An 18,090-nucleotide genomic window follows, 5' to 3' on the forward strand; every position below is an offset into this window, starting at 1 on the left:
GCCGCTCCTGGACACACCCATGGACCCTTCTCTTGCAACTCCTGCAAGTTTAACGGCACCAAGAACAACGCCTCATCTACGATCACACAACAGATATCCGACCCCAACCACCTACAATGCATCCTGCTCAACACCCGCTCAGTCCACAAGCACGCCATCGACCTCTGGAATCTACTAGACACCATCTCTCCGGACGTCGCCTTCCTAACAGAAACATGGATGAACGCCACATCAGCCCCAGACATCACCATTGCCATCCCGGAAGGCTATAAGATCATTCGCAAGGACCATACCGGCCAAACAGGAGGAGGCATCGCTATCGTCCATAAGAAATCCATCCGCATCTCAACCAGCTCAGACGTCAATCTCGCCAACACTGAACACCTTCACTTCCAGATCCACATCGACCCCAAGACCACACTCAGAGGCACCCTCCTCTACAGGCCACCAGGGCCCCGCGCACAATTTAGTGAAGACATCACGGACTTAATCACTCCACACGCGCTCACCTCCGAGGATTACATCCTTTTGGGAGACCTCAACTTTCACCTTGAAAAGAACAACGACCGCAACACCACCACCCTTTTGGACAACCTCGCCAACCTCGGACTTAAACAACTTGTCACTACCCCCACCCACATCGCAGGTCACACACTCGACCCTATCTTCACCTCCAGCAAACATGTCTCCTTCAGCCACACCACAGCTCTCCTTTGGACTGACCACAGCTGCGTTCACTTTACCTACAACAAGTCCACATCCAACAACCATCCCCAACCCACTCTGCGAAGAAACTGGAACAAAATCACCATCGACCAGATCTCCTCATCACTTCTTCAAAACCCCCCCGCCCACTCCTCAAACCCCGACCAAGCAGCCACTAACCTCACCCAATGGTTATCCAACAGCGCCGACATCCTAGCACCACTGAAAAAACGACAAATCAAACTAGGCAGCAAGAAGGCCTCCTGGTTCAACGATGATCTTAAGAAATCCAAGAAACTCAGTCGCTCCCTTGAGAAGGCCTGGAAAAAAGACCCAAACACCAGCACCAAGAACGCCTTCAAAAACGCCACCCGCATACACCACCAACTGATCCGGAATGCCAAGAAAGCCGCTTTCAAGGACCGACTAGATAGCAACGCCCACAACAGCAAGGAATTATTCAATATCGTCAAGGAATTTACCAACCCCTCAGCCAACTCCAACGACATCACCCCCTCTCAAGCCTTCTGCGACTCCCTAGCCTCATTCTTCCACAACAAAATTGCAGACATCCACAACAGCTTCGACAACCGACCCGAAGACCAACCCACCCAACCCTCTGCAGGACCCCCACACCCCTTGAACATCATCAATGACTGGAACCCAATCTCCACTGAGGATACCATCCGTCTGATGAACTCTATCCACTCAGGATCCCCCACAGACCCATGCCCTCACCACATCTTTAACAAAGCAGACTCCATTATAGCACCGCACCTCCGAGACGTCATCAACTGCTCCCTCAACTCCGCAACCTTCCCGGAAAGTTGGAAACATGCCGAACTCAGCGCCCTTCTGAAGAAACCCACAGCTGACCCCACCGAACTCAAAAACTACCGCCCTATCTCGCTCCTTCCATTCCCGGCCAAAGTCATCGAGAAAGAGGTCAACAACCAGCTCGCCGCCTTCCTCGAAACCAACAAATCCCTCGACTCCTCACAGTCCGGCTTCCGAGCCAAACACAGCACTGAAACCGCCCTCATCGCAGCAACAGACGACATTCGAACTCTACTGGACAATGGAGACACAGTCGCCCTCATCCTCCTCGACCTCTCCGCAGCCTTCGACACAGTCTGTCATAGCACCCTTTTACAGCGCCTCAGAAACGTCGGAATCCAAGGAAATGCACTGGAATGGATCACCTCGTTCCTCACCGGAAGAACCCAGAGAGTCCGCCTTCCACATTCAAGTCAGAGGCCACTGAAGTCATCTGCGGCGTACCACAAGGATCTTCACTCAGCCCCACCCTCTTCAACGTATACATGAGCCCCCTCGCGGTCATCGCACGCCAACACAACCTCAACATCATCTCCTACGCCGATGACACTCAACTGATCCTATCACTCACCAGAGACCCTAACACTGCCAAAACCAACCTGCATGAAGGAATGAAAGAAGTAGCCGAATGGATGAAGCACAGCCGTCTGAAACTGAACTCAGACAAAACAGAAGTCCTCATCCTAGGCACCTCCCCCTCCGCCTGGGATGACTCTTGGTGGCCAGAGGCCCTTGGAAAAGCACCCATTCCGACGGACCACGCACGGAACCTGGGCGTCATCCTGGATTCCTCACTCTCGATGAACAGACAAGTCAACGCCGTTTCCTCATCTTGCTTCAACTCTCTTCGCATGCTCAAAAAAACATTTCGCTGGATCCCCACCGAAACTAGAAAAACGGTCACCCACGCACTGGTCACGAGCCGCCTGGACTACGGAAACACCCTATACGCCGGTACCACCGCAAAACTCCAGAAAAAACTCCAACGCATCCAGAACGCTTCAGCCAGGCTCATATTAGACATCCCGCGTAAAGAACACATCTCTGGTCACCTGAAAAACCTCCACTGGATCCCTGTCAATAAGAGGATTACTTTCCGTCTCCTAACCCACGCACACAAAGCACTTTACGAACTTGGACCCGAATGCCTCAACACACGACTGTCATTCCACACCCCCTCCCGCCAGCTACAATCCTCCAACCAAGCCCTTGCCACTGTACCTCGCATCAACAAAACCACCATGGGAGGTAGATCCTTCTCCTACCTGGCAGCTAAAACCTGGAACTCACTTCCCACTCACCTTCGCCTTACTCAGAACCACCTAGCATTCAGAAAGCAACTTAAAACGTGGATATTCGACAAGTAATTCCCCACCCTTCTTCAAGCGCCTTGAGACCCTCTGGGTATGTAGCGCGCTATATAAATCTCTTGACTTGACTTTGTTACATAAAACATCCATACCTTACCCTACTTAGTCAGTCTATAAGTTCTAGAGCACCTATCCTTCTACCAACTTTTTCCCCCACCTTACCACTATGCCTTAAAAAGCCCTTCTTTATTTAGGCATTAACCACTGCCTAAAATTCTGTATTGATAGAATAAAGCAATTCAGAAGAACAAATTGTTGCATCCTTGACCAATGCCAGTTAAGGTTCTATTTTGTCTTAGTGGGACATTGCTAGTTGGATTTCAGCATGCATCTCGTTCTGCCACAGAAAATTGAGCAGACTTTTCAGAAGCAGCGTTCAAATCCATTCCACCAGGGGCATGACTGCAACAGCTGCACTCTTCGTGGGAGGATCAATTGATGACATCTGTTAGGCAAAATCAAGGGCATTGATGGGTATATTTGTGAAACGTTACTGCCTTGATGTCTAGAAGGTATTAGAGAAGCCAGTTGGACAAGTGGTTCTCGACAGCTTGTTCAATTAGGACCAGCCTGCATTTGCTAATGTCTTTTATACATGAGCTGATATGCTACTCCATTTTGAAGATTTATAATCAATGAGTGATGCAGTGTTTGAGAAGGGAATGTTAAATACCTGTTACTACAGTTCTCTAGGTTTGGTACCTTTTCATGGAGTTTCCTGCAACCATCTCCCTCCCAGGTAATGAGGTTTAAAGTTGTACATAGATATATTAGCTTGGTTAACTGCAAGAATGTGAGCAGCTCAACCTCTTTGGGTCGTTGTATTCCTGCGTCTCTTTACCCTCATTGGCCAGAGTTTGAGTCATGTAATGAGGTGAATACAGTGTGTCTAGTCCATGAATGTCTTCAATGGTATCTGAGTGTATAGGACCAATGCTATATTAACATTGTGTATTGTCGATTCCCTGACTGACAATGGGACATATATTCAAGCATGTGAATCTTTGAAAGATACCCAACTTGGAGAACAGTAGTTCCAGGGAAACATCTTTTTTATCACAAAGGATTTTAACAAATTCACCACCAAACCTAAAATGTCACCTTCTTAACATTTATGAACTAAAAGCTGTCTCTAGAGTAGATCTAATAAAATCACTCCAACTCCTTCATACAGCAACGCTGTTATCTCACCAAAGGATGTACCAATGTGGATTCAGTTCCACCCCCAGGATGGGAAACTATCTGTTAAGGATCCAAAATAGTGGCATCTTTAATGACTGGAAACTTGCTGCGCCTCCCCATTATCTTTCCCAGTGCAGGAAGAAGGGTAATGGACTGGTAGTTATTAATGCTAGTAAGTTCAGGGTTGTAGGGTTTACCACTAGTTTCAAGGCATCTGATAGTGTCTCTTAGATGAGGAAGGTGTTGAACAGTTATACCAGCTTTAGCAATGGTATTTCCAGTCAATACTGTTCTATTCTTGTTAAAGCAGAAAATGTTGCCTCCTATATGGGTATATTGTTGTTTCAGATATTTTCAGATGTGAATCATGCCCATATGTATGAAGTCTGAAAGAAATCTATTGCGTAAAACTAGTATTACAAGTAAATATTTTTCTCTAATACATTTTATGAGCAGCAGTCAACAATTATAGGATTTAAATCTAATCCTGAAGATCATAAACGTGTTCTTCCAACAGAAACCCAACTCCTTAGTCTCGTGGAATCCCATGCAGCCCATCATACTGGTCTTCCTGCCCACTTTGGGTATATGTTACACAGACATATGGCTGGTCATGCTATTTTTACATGTCTCTGTAGAGTAGGTTTCTCCTGTATTTAAGTTGGTTGGTGACATTGGTAAATGCTTTATCTGATCGAGACTTGCAGTCCTGAAAATGGTCCCTGACTGAGCATTTTGTACTCTACCGAATTTATCTGGTACTCCTTTGGCCTGCAAGAGTCCAAGGCAGCCTCCATTTGGGGTTACCACCAGCAGATTTGTCCTTAATGCCTACCTTGTCCTTAATGCCTACCGTGCCTCAAGTCGGTGGTCCGCGGCTGACCCCTCCTACGAGCTCAGCACTAACGACTCCAGCTCTGACACAGCGCCCGTCGCCGCCTTTGGTGCCAGGGCTGATTCTGCCAGCATTCAACTCCAGAAAACCTGTTGGTATAAGCTTCCACGTGCAGCCTCAACCCCAGTGTGTTTCTTACCACCCTGCCAGAGAGTCGAAACGAAGGCAGACATTCCCCAAGCAGATGTTTTTATCTGCCAGTCTTGAACTCAGGTCAGTCAATTCCAGCTGCCTCGTGGGGACTTATCCTCATGGGTTGTAGGACTGAGTGGTAGACATCTTGCAAGTTGTCTCTAATGATATCAGGCTATCCCTGCAATGCCTCCTTACAGATAGCCAGGATGGAGCAAAGTACTCCATATGTTTGGGTGTTGGCACTACTGACTGTCTGGGTAGGGCAGTTGAAATGTTGTGGTAGTTTTTGCGCCAAGCCCGGATTCGCTCCACAAGCTTCTCAGATGATGTCCAGCAATCACAGCTGGACATACCTTTTGATAGCTATCGCCTTTTGGAGTAAAGCAGGATTCAACTTTGGATTTAATGAGAGCAAGGCTACAGCTTATTTACTAGTTCTCGCTCCTCTGGTTCAGCAGTACACCCACTTATTCTGCCCCTTTCAAGGCTTCAGCAGTGGATACCAGCAGAGGCAACACCAGATCAGATCATACCTCAACAAGAACAGGCCTCAGTACTTTCGAGGTAGAGGCAGCGAAGCAGGCAGACAGGGTTCAGGCTTCTAGGGGCACCGATCTACCCAGCGATCTATATCCCCCACCCAATCTACATCTGTTGAAAAAACTGCTTTAAGTCACCATTGGCAGCAGATAAAGCTCATGGTAGGAGGTTGCTTCACTTTTCACCTCCCCAGATGGAGGAAGATTACACGTGACCAATGTGTGCTCCAGATGGCTCCCCTTCATTTGGGCCATCCATGATACAGTGTTCTTCCGAGGTTGTCCTCTGCCCCAACAAGTGCAGAGCATTCGGGCTATGATCTTGATGTTTCATCCTTTTTCCTGTGTATCGTTGAGAGTGGCTATGAGGCTTCTGAGCCTCTTGGCCTCCTGCATCGTTCTGCAGTGGAATCAAAAAGTTCAGTGGCACATCTACAGTGGTGGCTGCTGCACCGCAGGTAGGCCTGCCGTAGACCGCTTTCCCAACCCCACCCAGAGTTGATGATCATGACAACTGCATTGTTGTTGGATTGGGAGGTCATCTGAGAGAGGTGGAGATCAGACGACTCTGGTGCACAGCAGAGGCGTGTCTCTACATCAGTTTTAAGAAGTTGCGAGTGATTTGCTCTCACTGAAAGTATTCCTCCTGACCATCACGGACGAACCGTGCAGGTGATGATGGACAATACCACCGCTATGTGGTACTGTAATAAACAGGGTGATGTGTGGTTGTGGGTATTGTGCCATGAGGCGCTACGTTTCTGGAAGTGGCTGAACGCTCAGGGCATTTCTTTGGTCGACAACACCTGGCGGGATCATTACATGTCAGAAACTGCCATCGTTGCCTAAGAGCTCACGAATGGCAGTTTCACTGATGCTGAGCCACACAACGCCACTTACCGACCAATGAGGGAATTCCTATTTAAAACTCCGGACCAGGTCTGGCACCTGGGCATATTCACAAAGTGAGGAATCTGGGGTGATATAGAGTTTCTACCAAACAAGGCATTATCACAGGTACATAACTTATCTGTTAAGTCAGAAATTGAATTTACACAATGCTTTAAGTGTATTTCATATACATTTTTATATTCTTTTACATAGATCTGTTTGATCTAAATAATGTGCATATATTATTTACGGACATAATAAACTGAAATCTTTTCAAATAAAGCTATAACCGCTTATCTTAATGCTGCTTCCTATTTAATTTAGTCAGCAGCAGGTAGATCCGTCCTGTTCAGAGTGGTATTTTTTTGTTCATATTCAGTTTCTAATAAATGCTCATTTGGCAGGTGGCATAAAAATATGTGCATAATGGATCGATTTTATGTTTGCCTATATAAATAGTGAGATTATAAGGAGAAGGATGGATGGGATGAATTTGTGTAATAGGTGATGTATGAAGCTTCATCAAAAATAACTGTGGCAAAAGTTAAAGCATGTCTTAAGATATGAATGGCTGTCTTTTCATATTATGTTTCTAGAAGAGATACCAAGTGATGAAGATGAGACAAACCCAGTGCCCCAGGCAATGCAGGAGAATCAGAGTGCTGATGGAGAAGATGAAGATGATGATGATGATGATTGGGATGATGAGGCTTTGGAAGAAACTGCTTTGGAAGGATTCAGCACTCCACTTGACTGCGATAATAGTGTGGATGAGTATCAGTTTTTTACACAGGCCCTTTTAGGTAAGCAGAAGTTCATTATTAATTCATTAAAATCCGGTAAAAATATTTGTTTCATCTGATTTTAATTTGCATTCAGAAATAGGTTCATCTAATCTATGTATCCAAATATATATCTTTTCCTGTATTGCAGCAGCCCTGCTGTGTGTCATGGCAACTGACCATAATATCAGTTATTACCCTCACCCTGTTAGACTGTAAAATCGAGGTCCAGCACTTATGAGGCAGCTTGTAAGATTTATCTGATGATGCCTTCAGTCAGATAGATAAACTGTTTAGAAGTTGTACACCTAAGAGGTTTCGTTGGCAGAAAAAGAGCATGAGAATAAAAGTAAGAAAGTGGAGATAATAGTAAATTGTCGAGATTGGTCGCATCCATCCAACTCCAGATATCCAGCACCTCCCCCATTTCTACCCAAAACCCTTCCCCACCATCATGAGGTGCCCCATCCCTGAATCACATTCACTTTATTGCTTTCCCAAAACAAATCACTCCCATGTTTTATTTACTATGTGCTCAAGTAATGTTACTATGTCCCTTTCCTGTCAACCTAGTTAATTTACAAAAAGGGTGTTTAATGGCGCCTGACTTCTGCTACATTGCTGTGTGAAACAAGGTCCTAAATTCATTAGAAACTGTTAGTGTACCCTAATTTTGATGTCAGGGTTTCCTTGGTGCTTGTTTTTCATGCCTTGTGCAACCATTGCGTTTTCCCAAAAACTGTCTGTATTGTACAAAAATAGAGCCACCAATGTTATAGCTGCTACTGATAGGATCTTGCCCCTCAGCGCAGCCTCAAGGGGTCCGATTTCTAACCCACTGGCGCTAGGACATGGTCAGTGCACCAATACAAATTAAAAATCCACTTGGACTGCAGCCCATACACAACCAACCAAGCAATATTTATTTTATTTATTAATTTGTTTGATTTATTCATAAAAGGCACGCATCATCCCCAAAAGAACATACTGGCACTAGAACCGATACAGGGAAACTCTGCAATTAAGTGCCCTTAAAGTGGAAACAGCCAGGTTTTCAGGTGCCTTCGGGAACACAAAGAAGTCCTCCATAAGACGCATTTCCTAGGGAAGGGAATTCCAGTGAAGTGCCACCAGATGGTCAAACAAGCAGCCACCCAACCTTTCTTTCCTAATTCGCACAGTGCGAATCACAGCTTGATGGGACGAGCGCACCACTCTACTGGGTTTGTAGAAAGCCCCTTTGCCACCAAATATAACTGGCCCTGACTCATGAAGTGAATTATGAATATAACAGAGTAGTTTAAAAGTGGCTCTTTTACGCACTGGCTGCCATTGCAGCCAATTGAGGCAGACTGATGCTGAGCTCCATTTGGGACTGTTACAGATCAGTCAGGCTGCTTCATTTTGTATGAGTTGCCGGCGGCTAAGTAATCAGCCTTCCCTTGATATAAGATATTGCCGGAGTCCACTCTGCTCAAAATAAGCACCTGGGTAACTGTCCATTGCCAGGCTAACTGGATCCATCTGATTAGCTTTCTCAAAATGTGTAGGAGACCAAAACACCTCCTGAACACCCGTTTACCTGGTATTGCATAGAGAGGGAGTCACTTAATACGACTCCCAGATGCTTGGTGGCTCTCCTAGGTAGTGGTGCCACATCCAGAGAGGTCGGCCCACCAGGTATTATCCAAACTTTGTCTGCCACTTCAAACAACAGATCTTCAGTTTATTTTGCGTTCAACTTCAAACAATGTGAACTCATCTAGCTAGCCACGTCAGAGAGGCAGCCCAAAAGATTTTCTTGAGTTTGAGGAAGTCTCTCGTCAATGGAAATGATAAACTGGGAATCATCCGCATAAGAAAATGTCTTGAAGCCTACAGACTTGACAATATTCGCCAGGGGGGCAACATAGACATTAAACAGACACAGGCTTGGGGATTACCCCAGTGGCACTCCACAGTTAGCCTGCAAGGGAGTCAGTGTAAGCGGAGCCAAATAGCAGAATGAGATCTGTTGGTTAAGAGCGGTCCAAACCTTTGTAGTGTGGTAGAATACAAGCCTGCTTCATGAAGCCTATGAACTAACAGGAAGTGTGAGACAGTATCAAAAGCAACAAACCGATCTAATAAGATCAGGGCAACAGCCTTGCCCTGATCTTCCTCTGGTCTGGTTCTGTCCACCACTGCCAGCAAGTTAGACTCTGTACAATGTTTGGCTCTGAAGCCCATTTGGGACATGTCCAGAATATTATTTGCTTCCAAAAACTGTAATAGCTGGACATTAACTAGGCTTTCCAACACTTTTGCCATGTAGGGAAAAAGAGAGATAGGGTGGTAGTTTTGCCCGCTTCCACTTCAACCTTCTTTAATAGAGGCACCACAGGAGCAAATTTACAACTTGATGGGAAATCTGCATTTTCCAAGGAGGACTTAAACAGCCAGGTGATGTAGGGACTTAAAACAGGAGCTAACCTGGAGAACATAAAATGAGGACAAGGGTCTAATGGAAAACCTGATTTCATCTCCTTCATGGTTTTTTCCACCATCTCTTGTGTGAGTTGTTCCTGAAATTCTCCCCAGTGGATGAGCATTCCAGGGTGACGGTTGACTTCTTCCAGGAAAAACTATGCTAGGGAGGGTTGGGTCTCCAAAGTAGAGTAGATCTTATCGATCTTCTCATGAAAAATTCTGCCAAAAGTTAACAGCAAAAAGCTCCAGATTAACTCTCCCCCATGGCCTTGTCCTCCCCAGAGGAGTTATATGATTGACGAGAGGCTTGATATGTACCATGAAACTGAAGTTTAGTAAAAAGTTGTTAGACCAACACACATAGTCAATAGACAGAATTGAAATAGAGTAAAGATAGGAGAACAGTAGGTCCAGGGTATGGCTTGCTCTGGGTGGTGCCCTTAGTCCACTGAGTTAGTTGTAGCATTTGAATTTGGTTCTCCATATTTCTGCTATGCAGGTCATCCTCCTTCTCCAAGTAACAATTAAAATCACCTATCAATAGCAAGTGTCTGTACTTTAAGACCAAAGGGAACAGTACTGCAGATAAGGTGGCTGCAATTAAGGCCACCTTATCTGCTCCCCCCAGAATAATCAAAGTGTTACTGTAGAGCTGAAATGGCAACATCTCGCAATCGTCGATAGGGGATATATATTTTTTACCATACACTCATAGCAGTCTATGTAATTGTAACAACGCCCCCTGCCTACCTTCTCGGTTACGCATCGGAATATTATAACCATTAGGTACTGTCAGAGCCAGCTCCACCATGAAGTGGTTATTAAGCCATGTTTCTGTAATAAACATTAAATCAGGATTGGAGCTGTGGATAATGTCCCAGATTTAGCCCTTGAATACAGGAGGGGGGTGCAGCAGCACCCTTCCTGTAGTCGGAGTATGTTGTCTCCTGAGAATCCATACATCCCCATTTGCAAATGGCACCGAAAATGGGCCAAAGGTTGATCCAGGCACGTCTTTACAAAAACTAGGTGAATGTGGCCCGTGAGGTTTCGGAGCAAACAACTGGTGAGCTACCCTGTGCAGGCGACAACATTTTAGTGAGCACTAATGCGATTCAAAAGTAAAATTCTGAAACAATTATCAAAAAAAACACAGACCACTAAAGATAATCTGTAGGGACCCTCAGCCCAATGAATAAGTACAAATCAGAATAAAGTAGGCAAATAGAATATAGTGCAATATACAAAAATCCCAGAGCGTAGCTATAAGTGTACAATGCTGCACATAAAATGTTTTCTGGTAATGATGGGTCACACAAGATCATTTCCGGAACATAGTGGAACTTCAAACCCTCTTTCTTAAATGAATAATACACTCAAAATAACAATAAGAGAGGGGACGTGTATTTTGACATGATATGAATCATAACCACACACCTCAAAAAGGAGTGCAACTGAGCACGTCGCACTTTGCGAAAGCAGTAAGAAGATTTCTAACATAGTTATTGAGTTCTCAGCATCCTAACACCCTTAAACTATTTCGAAGCGCTACGCTAATTTTAGCTAAAGCATTAAATAGTAAGCCTATATATGAGTTTCTCAAAATGGATCGCACAGCACCTGTGTTTTTGTTACACCATGGCAAGTCAGCTATTCCTTATCACAGTGTGTTCGGGGCTGGCAAAACAACATTGACAGGCTTAAAGCCACTTCTCGCTGTCCCAAATGCCGTCTCTGACTGAAGTTGGTGGTGCTGCAAACTGGTCTGATCTCTAGTGTGATAGTTCTCGTGTGTAGTCCTTATCTGACTACGGTTCGAGACCTGACTTTTTATAGTAGTGGATTGCTCATTTTTGTTTCATAATATGAAAAGAAATGCAACACTTCAAGACCCCAAAGTATTCAAAAATACAATAGTCGTAGCAATAAATGTGTCATTGCAATTCACAAATTGAATATATGCACCTATATAAAAACGAAATAAAATAAGATCAGCATAGATGGTAAGGGGGATGATAATATTTCACCTTGGGCTGTAGGGAGGCATGATAGTAAGGTTTTTACACATGTCTTGGAAACGTCTCACTTTCTATGAAAGAGATCAGAGAATCTAAGGATACGTGTAGAATGAACACAGCACAGCCTAATGGGGCTAAACTATGCAAATAGAAGAACTTGAGAAAGAATTGCCTCAGTAATCACGACACAAGCAAAATTTAATGTAGCATTGTAGCGAATTTTTGGATACCTAATTTTCTGCTGCCATCCCAAAAAATTTGAAATATTATCGATGGAGATGTGCATCCTTGACCTTGCTAATCCATCCCAAAACCTTTTAGAAATTTCTGGACACAAACAAACCCATAACCAGGGTGAAAGTACATCATCTTTGTAGTGAAGTCTCTTTGGCAGATCCTGTGAACTTTTTTGAATTGCCTATGGAAGATCCTTCTGTCTATGTAATACTCTGAATGCCACCCTAATAGCATATGTGGATAGTTCCACATGGAATGTTCTTTTCTGTATTCTGTCCTGAAACTGATCCAGGAGTTGCCCCACTCAATGTTTTCCCCCTGCCCTGTCTACACTTTAAATCGTTTTAACTATAAATTAGAACTTTACGCCGTGGGGTTTTGTTCACTGCGCCTCCAATGGCCATCAGGGTTTTCTTAATGTATGGGCCTCCTTATCTTTCATGAGTTCTCCTTTCATCCTAAAGAGTGGTAAGATTCTCGTTTGAGGAACTTGTGTGTCCTTCCCAGTGCTTTCCATATCTATAAATTCACCCTGTCTCAAAGGTTAGCTTAGTTGCTCAGGTCCCCTTCCAACCACTCCTGATAGGTTTAAGTTGCTGACTTGTCAAAGTGGATAGGTCTTCACGACAATTTGCAGTTTAGTGTCTGTGGGATACTTGTAATAATAGATTACTCCCCTTTAGAATATCTTCATGTACCAACTGGATACAGAGATTTTTCAGCTTGCTCCACTGCGCCGCACTGACTCTATATGGTCCCGATGTGACCGAGTGAAGCCACAAATAATCTCCCACGATGCAGGCACAGTAATTCCATTCTTTACGTGCCCTTCAACGCTTATCCAGAGCTCCACTTTGTCAGTCTTCCAACATCTTCCTAAATTGTTTTTATAGTGTGCTAGAGAAGATGTCACCCCTGAAGATGACAGTATTTAAGCCCTGCCGAGACTGCAGTAAGCAAATGTCGATCACAGACGCGCACCACTTGTGTCTCTGATGATTGGACTCTGGTCATAACTTGAAGAGTGCAATAAATGATGTGCCCTTGTGCACCAAAAGGCGATCTTGGAGACAAAACGACATAGTCTAACATAAGAAGAGGTCGCAGTGTAGTCCTAGGTCTTGCTCCAAGTTGTAAGCCGCTCAGAACTTATTCAAGGGACTGGTGTTGTGTTAAGTCCTTTTCCTGCTCAATGACTTCTAGTAACTCAAAGTAAAAAACGTGCCAGAAATGCAAGACTGCTAAGGGGGACTTGACCCCATCCTGCACTCAAAATTAGTCAAGAAGGCACAAGCTTTTTAATCAGTATCAATTGGATAGTCCTCTGCATTAAGATCTGTAATGCATTGGCTAAAAAGCAGCCTCTAGAAGGCCGTAGGACCCTCTGCACCAGGCCATAGGCCGCTAATGCTGCATTACCACGAGGAGTACCAGTCCTCTTCAAAACACTGTGCCTGGCCCATAGACAGATGAATGAAAAGGGCCCCAAGTATTGGTCCAAAAAACTTAGATGGTATCGGCCTCAAAGAGAACTCCGATCCAGAAACGAACTTCTGCTGACGCCTTTAAAAATACGAACCTCCAGAAACGGTGGTCGCGAGTTTTCGTTTTGGCTTCTGCTTCATGGAACAAAATGCCCTTTCATCTCCGTAGCACCCCTGAACACGGCTGTTTCCGTAAGAGGTTAAAGACCTGGCTTTTTGCAAACTAACTGCTCTATTTCCCTCTGTCAGAGACTGCTGCAAGTGCCATGAGACCCCTAGGATGTGATTTGTGCGCTATACAAATGTCCCTGACTTGACTTGACTTGACAGTCCTGGGTATTTGTGAGGCAGAAATGTGGATATCAGTGCAGACATTCACAAAGCATAAATGCCACAACAGTCAGGTCTTTCGAGATGGGCATTTTGCCTGCTCTGTCTTGTTTTGTTTTTTTAGTCTGAGCTATTTCATAAACCCACCTCGTTGCAAGGCAGTACTTTGACCCACTTGTGGGACACCCCCGCGCCGCACGGCCACCAGCTGCTGCGTGTGTTCCCCTCTGCCTGCCTTCTGCCTCGCTGACGCCGTGGTCGCTCCCCTCTGGTTTCCCAGTTGTTTTGCCCTAAATTTGTGCTTGTCTGTTTCTGCCGTCTGCTCGCGTATTTTGCCGTTTTTCCTTGTTTTGCCCTAAATTTGTGCTTGTCTGTTTCTGCCGTCTGCTCACGTATTTTGCTGTTTTTCCTCGTTTTGCCCGTAATTTGTGCTTGTCTGTTTCTGCCGTCTGCTCGCGTATTTTGCCGTTTTTATTTGTTTTGCCCTAAATTTGTGCCTGTTAATTTCTTTGTATCCCCTGTGCCGTGTCCAGTTTCCTTCCTGATTGGCCGCCTACCTCGCCGCCCTCCGCTCTCGCTTCCCGCCACCGACATTGGCCCCGCCCCTTTTTCTCTTCTGTTCCCTCCCCGCTCCCGCCTCCCAGCTGCTCCGCCCACCCGCGCACTTCGCCTTAAATGGCGACCGTGCGGACGCGCAGCGGTCACGCGCAGCGGGCGCGCCGATTGTGCGCCGAAGGCGCGCCAAAGGTAAGCCCGTCTACGCCCGTCCGCGACCGGATCGCGACCAGCGCCAGGACCCCTGGCCCACGAAGACCCCGACCGACCCGCCTGACGTACTCCGCCGCCACCCTCACCGCTCTCAACACCGGCCGACTCCCAGAATGCCATCAAGCCTCTCCACGACGTACCCACGGACCCTTCAGCTGCCACGCCTGCAAGTTCACCTGCATCCGGACCTGCCTCGCACCAGCACCCACCAAGCCGAACACCAGCAGTACCCACCTCAAGTGCATCCTGCTCAACACCCGCTCCATCCACAGACATGCCATCGAACTCTGGAACCTCCTCGACACCACAGCTCCAGACGTTGCCTTCCTCACGGAGACCTGGATGAACGCCTCTTCAGCTCCCGACATCGCCATCGCCATCCCAGAGGGCTACAAGATCGTCCGGAGGGACCGAAACGCCAACCAGATGGGAGGAGGCATCGCCATCATCCACAGGAGCACCATCCGTCTCACGACCAGCACCGACAACTCCCTGACCACCGCCGAACACCTGCATTTCCAGATCCACACCAACCCGAACACCACCCTCAGAGGCACCCTGATCTACCGACCCCCTGGACCACGCACACAATTCAGCGAGGACATCGCCGACTTCGTCAGCCCACATGCCCTCCCCTCCGCTGACTACATCCTCCTGGGAGACCTCAACTTCCATCTGGAGAACAACAACGACCGCAACACCAGCACCCTGCTCGACAACCTCACCAACCTGGGACTCAAGCAACTGGTGTCCACCCCCACCCACCTCGCCGGACACACACTCGACGCTGTCTTCTCATCCAGCAAGGACATCAACTTCAGCCACACCACAGAGCTTCAATGGACGGACCACAGCTGCGTCCACTTCACCTTCAAGAAAACAACGACCCACCACCACCAGCAACAGACCGCCCGCAGAAGCTGGAACAAGATCACAGCAGACCAGCTCGCCACCTCCCTGAGCCAGCACCCTCCTGCCAGCTCAGCGAACCCCAGCCAGGCCGCCGACAACCTCACGAAGTGGATCAGCAACTGCGCGGACGAACTCGCCCCACTGAGGACCCCGCCCAGCAGACCCGGCAGCAAGAAAGCCCCATGGTTCACCGACGAACTCAAGAGCTCCAAGAAGAACTGCCGAGCCCTCGAGAAAGTCTGGAGAAGGGAACCGACACCGGACAACAGGACCTCCTTCAAACTTGCCACCCGGAAACACCACCAGCTGATCCGCGCCGCCAAGAAAACAGCATTCAAGGACCGGTTGGACAACAACGCACACAACTGCAAGGAACTCTTCAACATCGTCAAAGAGCTTTCCAACCCCAGCGCAGGAAACAACGACATCACCCCATCGCAAGACCTCTGCAACTCCCTGGCTTCATACTTCCACAACAAGATCGCGGACATACACAACAGCTTCAACAACCAACCAACGCACACCATGACCGAACAACCACCCCCCACCACCACCCTCCGCGCCTGGACCCCGATCAGCACCGAAGACACCATCCGCACGATGAACTCCATCCACTCCGGATCACCGACCGACCCCTGCCCTCACCACGTCTTCAACAAAGCCGACGCTGTCATCGCACCCCACCTGCGAGACATCATCAACACATCCCTCGACACCACCATCTTCCCCGAGAGCTGGAAACACGCCGAACTCAGCGCCCTACTCAAGAAACCAACAGCGGACCCCACCGACCTCAAGAATTACCGCCCCATCTCGCTCCTCCCGTTTCCAGCCAAAGTCATCGAGAAGACCGTCAACAAGCAGATGGCCGCTTTCCTCGAGACGAATGGATCCCTCGACCCCTCACAGTCCGGCTTCCGAGCCAACCACAGCACCGAGACCGCCCTCATCGCCGCCACCGACGACATCCGAGCCCTGATGGACAATGGAGAAACAGCGGCCCTCATCCTCCTAGACCTCTCCGCGGCATTCGACACGGTCTGCCACCGCACCCTAGTACGGCGCCTCAGCAACGTCGGAATCCAGGACAAGGCGCTGGAGTGGATCACCTCCTTCCTCGACGGGAGAACACAGAGAGTCCGCCTACCACCGTACAAGTCAGAGGCCACCGAAGTCATCTGCGGCGTCCCCCAAGGATCATCTCTGAGCCCCACCCTCTTCAACGTCTACATGAGCCCCCTCGCGGCCATCGTACGCAAACACAACCTCAGCATAATCTCCTACGCCGACGACACCCAGCTGATCCTCTCCCTGACCAACGACCCCGCCGCCGCCAGAGCCAACCTGCACGAAGGGATGAAAGAGGTAGCCGAGTGGATGACGACCAGCCGCCTGAAACTGAACTCGGACAAGACGGAGGTCCTCATCCTGGGCTCCTCTCCCTCCGCCTGGGACGACTCCTGGTGGCCTCCCGCCCTGGGCACCGCACCCAAACCGACAGACCATGCACGCAACCTGGGCTTCATCCTGGACTCCTCCCTCTCCATGACCAGGCAAGTCAACAACGTCTCCTCGGCATGCTTCAACATCCTACGCATGCTACGGAAGATCTTCTGGTGGATCCCCACCGAGACCAGGAAGACCGTCACCCAGGCCCTCGTCACCAGCCGACTGGACTACGGCAACGCCCTCTACGCCGGGACCACCGCCAAGCTCCAGAAGAGACTCCAGCGGATCCAGAACGCCTCAGCCAGACTCATCCTCGACATCCCACGAACCAGCCACATCTCCGGACATCTGCGAGACCTTCACTGGCTCCCCGTCAACAAAAGAATCACCTTCCGCCTCCTCACCCACGCACACAAAGCCCTACACGACCAAGGCCCGAGCTACCTCAACAGCCGAGTCAACTTCTACGCTCCCAAACGCCACCTCCGATCAGCCAACCACGCCCTCGCCGCCGTCCCCCGCATCCGAAGAGCGACTACAGGAGGAAGGTCCTTCTCCCACCTGGCCGCCAAGACCTGGAACTCCCTCCCGACCGACCTGCGCCTGACCCAAGACCACCTCTCCTTCAGGAAGAAGCTGAAGACCTGGCTGTTCGAGCAGTAGCGGCTCCCCCCCCCCCAGCGCCTTGAGACCCCACGGGTATGTAGCGCGCTTTATAAGTGTCACTGATTGATTGATTGATTGATTGGTATCTGAGATGAGGAATCTGCGGTTAGATGTATCCGTCAGAAGAACGCGTTACCTTCAGTAATGCTCTTTCTGGGGATCCTCTAACTGCAGATTTCTCACTGCCCTCCTACCAGTCTGTTCTGTGGTATAGTCTATTCCATCTAAAAACATCCCAGTAAAGGATTTTGCAGACTGAAGCTTTCAGTTTGTTGATGGACTCCGTGTCTGAGGGAGTAGGAGTCTTCATTAAAGAAACTGAGATCAGTGCAATCGAGAGCTTATATGCAGGACAATGCTTTTAAGTTTGCCGGATCCAGTCTGGCACCTGGGGAAATTCAAAAGATGATGAATCTGCAAT

At 47.9% G+C, this 18,090-nt stretch overlaps 1 protein-coding gene across 2 annotated transcripts in view; it reads left to right on the plus strand.

The window, feature by feature from the left end:
- The window catches only part of IPO8 (importin 8), a 672,931-nt gene that overhangs the window by 567,694 nt on the left and 87,147 nt on the right, over positions 1–18,090 (plus strand). For both annotated transcript variants that reach the window (XM_086952791.1, XM_086952792.1), the window contains one exon: positions 7,151–7,357. In XM_086952791.1, coding sequence (XP_086808917.1) covers positions 7,151–7,357 — 207 coding nt within the window. The remainder of the gene's footprint in view (positions 1–7,150; positions 7,358–18,090) is intronic.

This window comes from Lissotriton vulgaris, chromosome 1_2 (assembly GCF_964263255.1).
Source record: "Lissotriton vulgaris chromosome 1_2, aLisVul1.2, whole genome shotgun sequence".
Taxonomy (NCBI): domain Eukaryota; kingdom Metazoa; phylum Chordata; class Amphibia; order Caudata; family Salamandridae; genus Lissotriton; species Lissotriton vulgaris.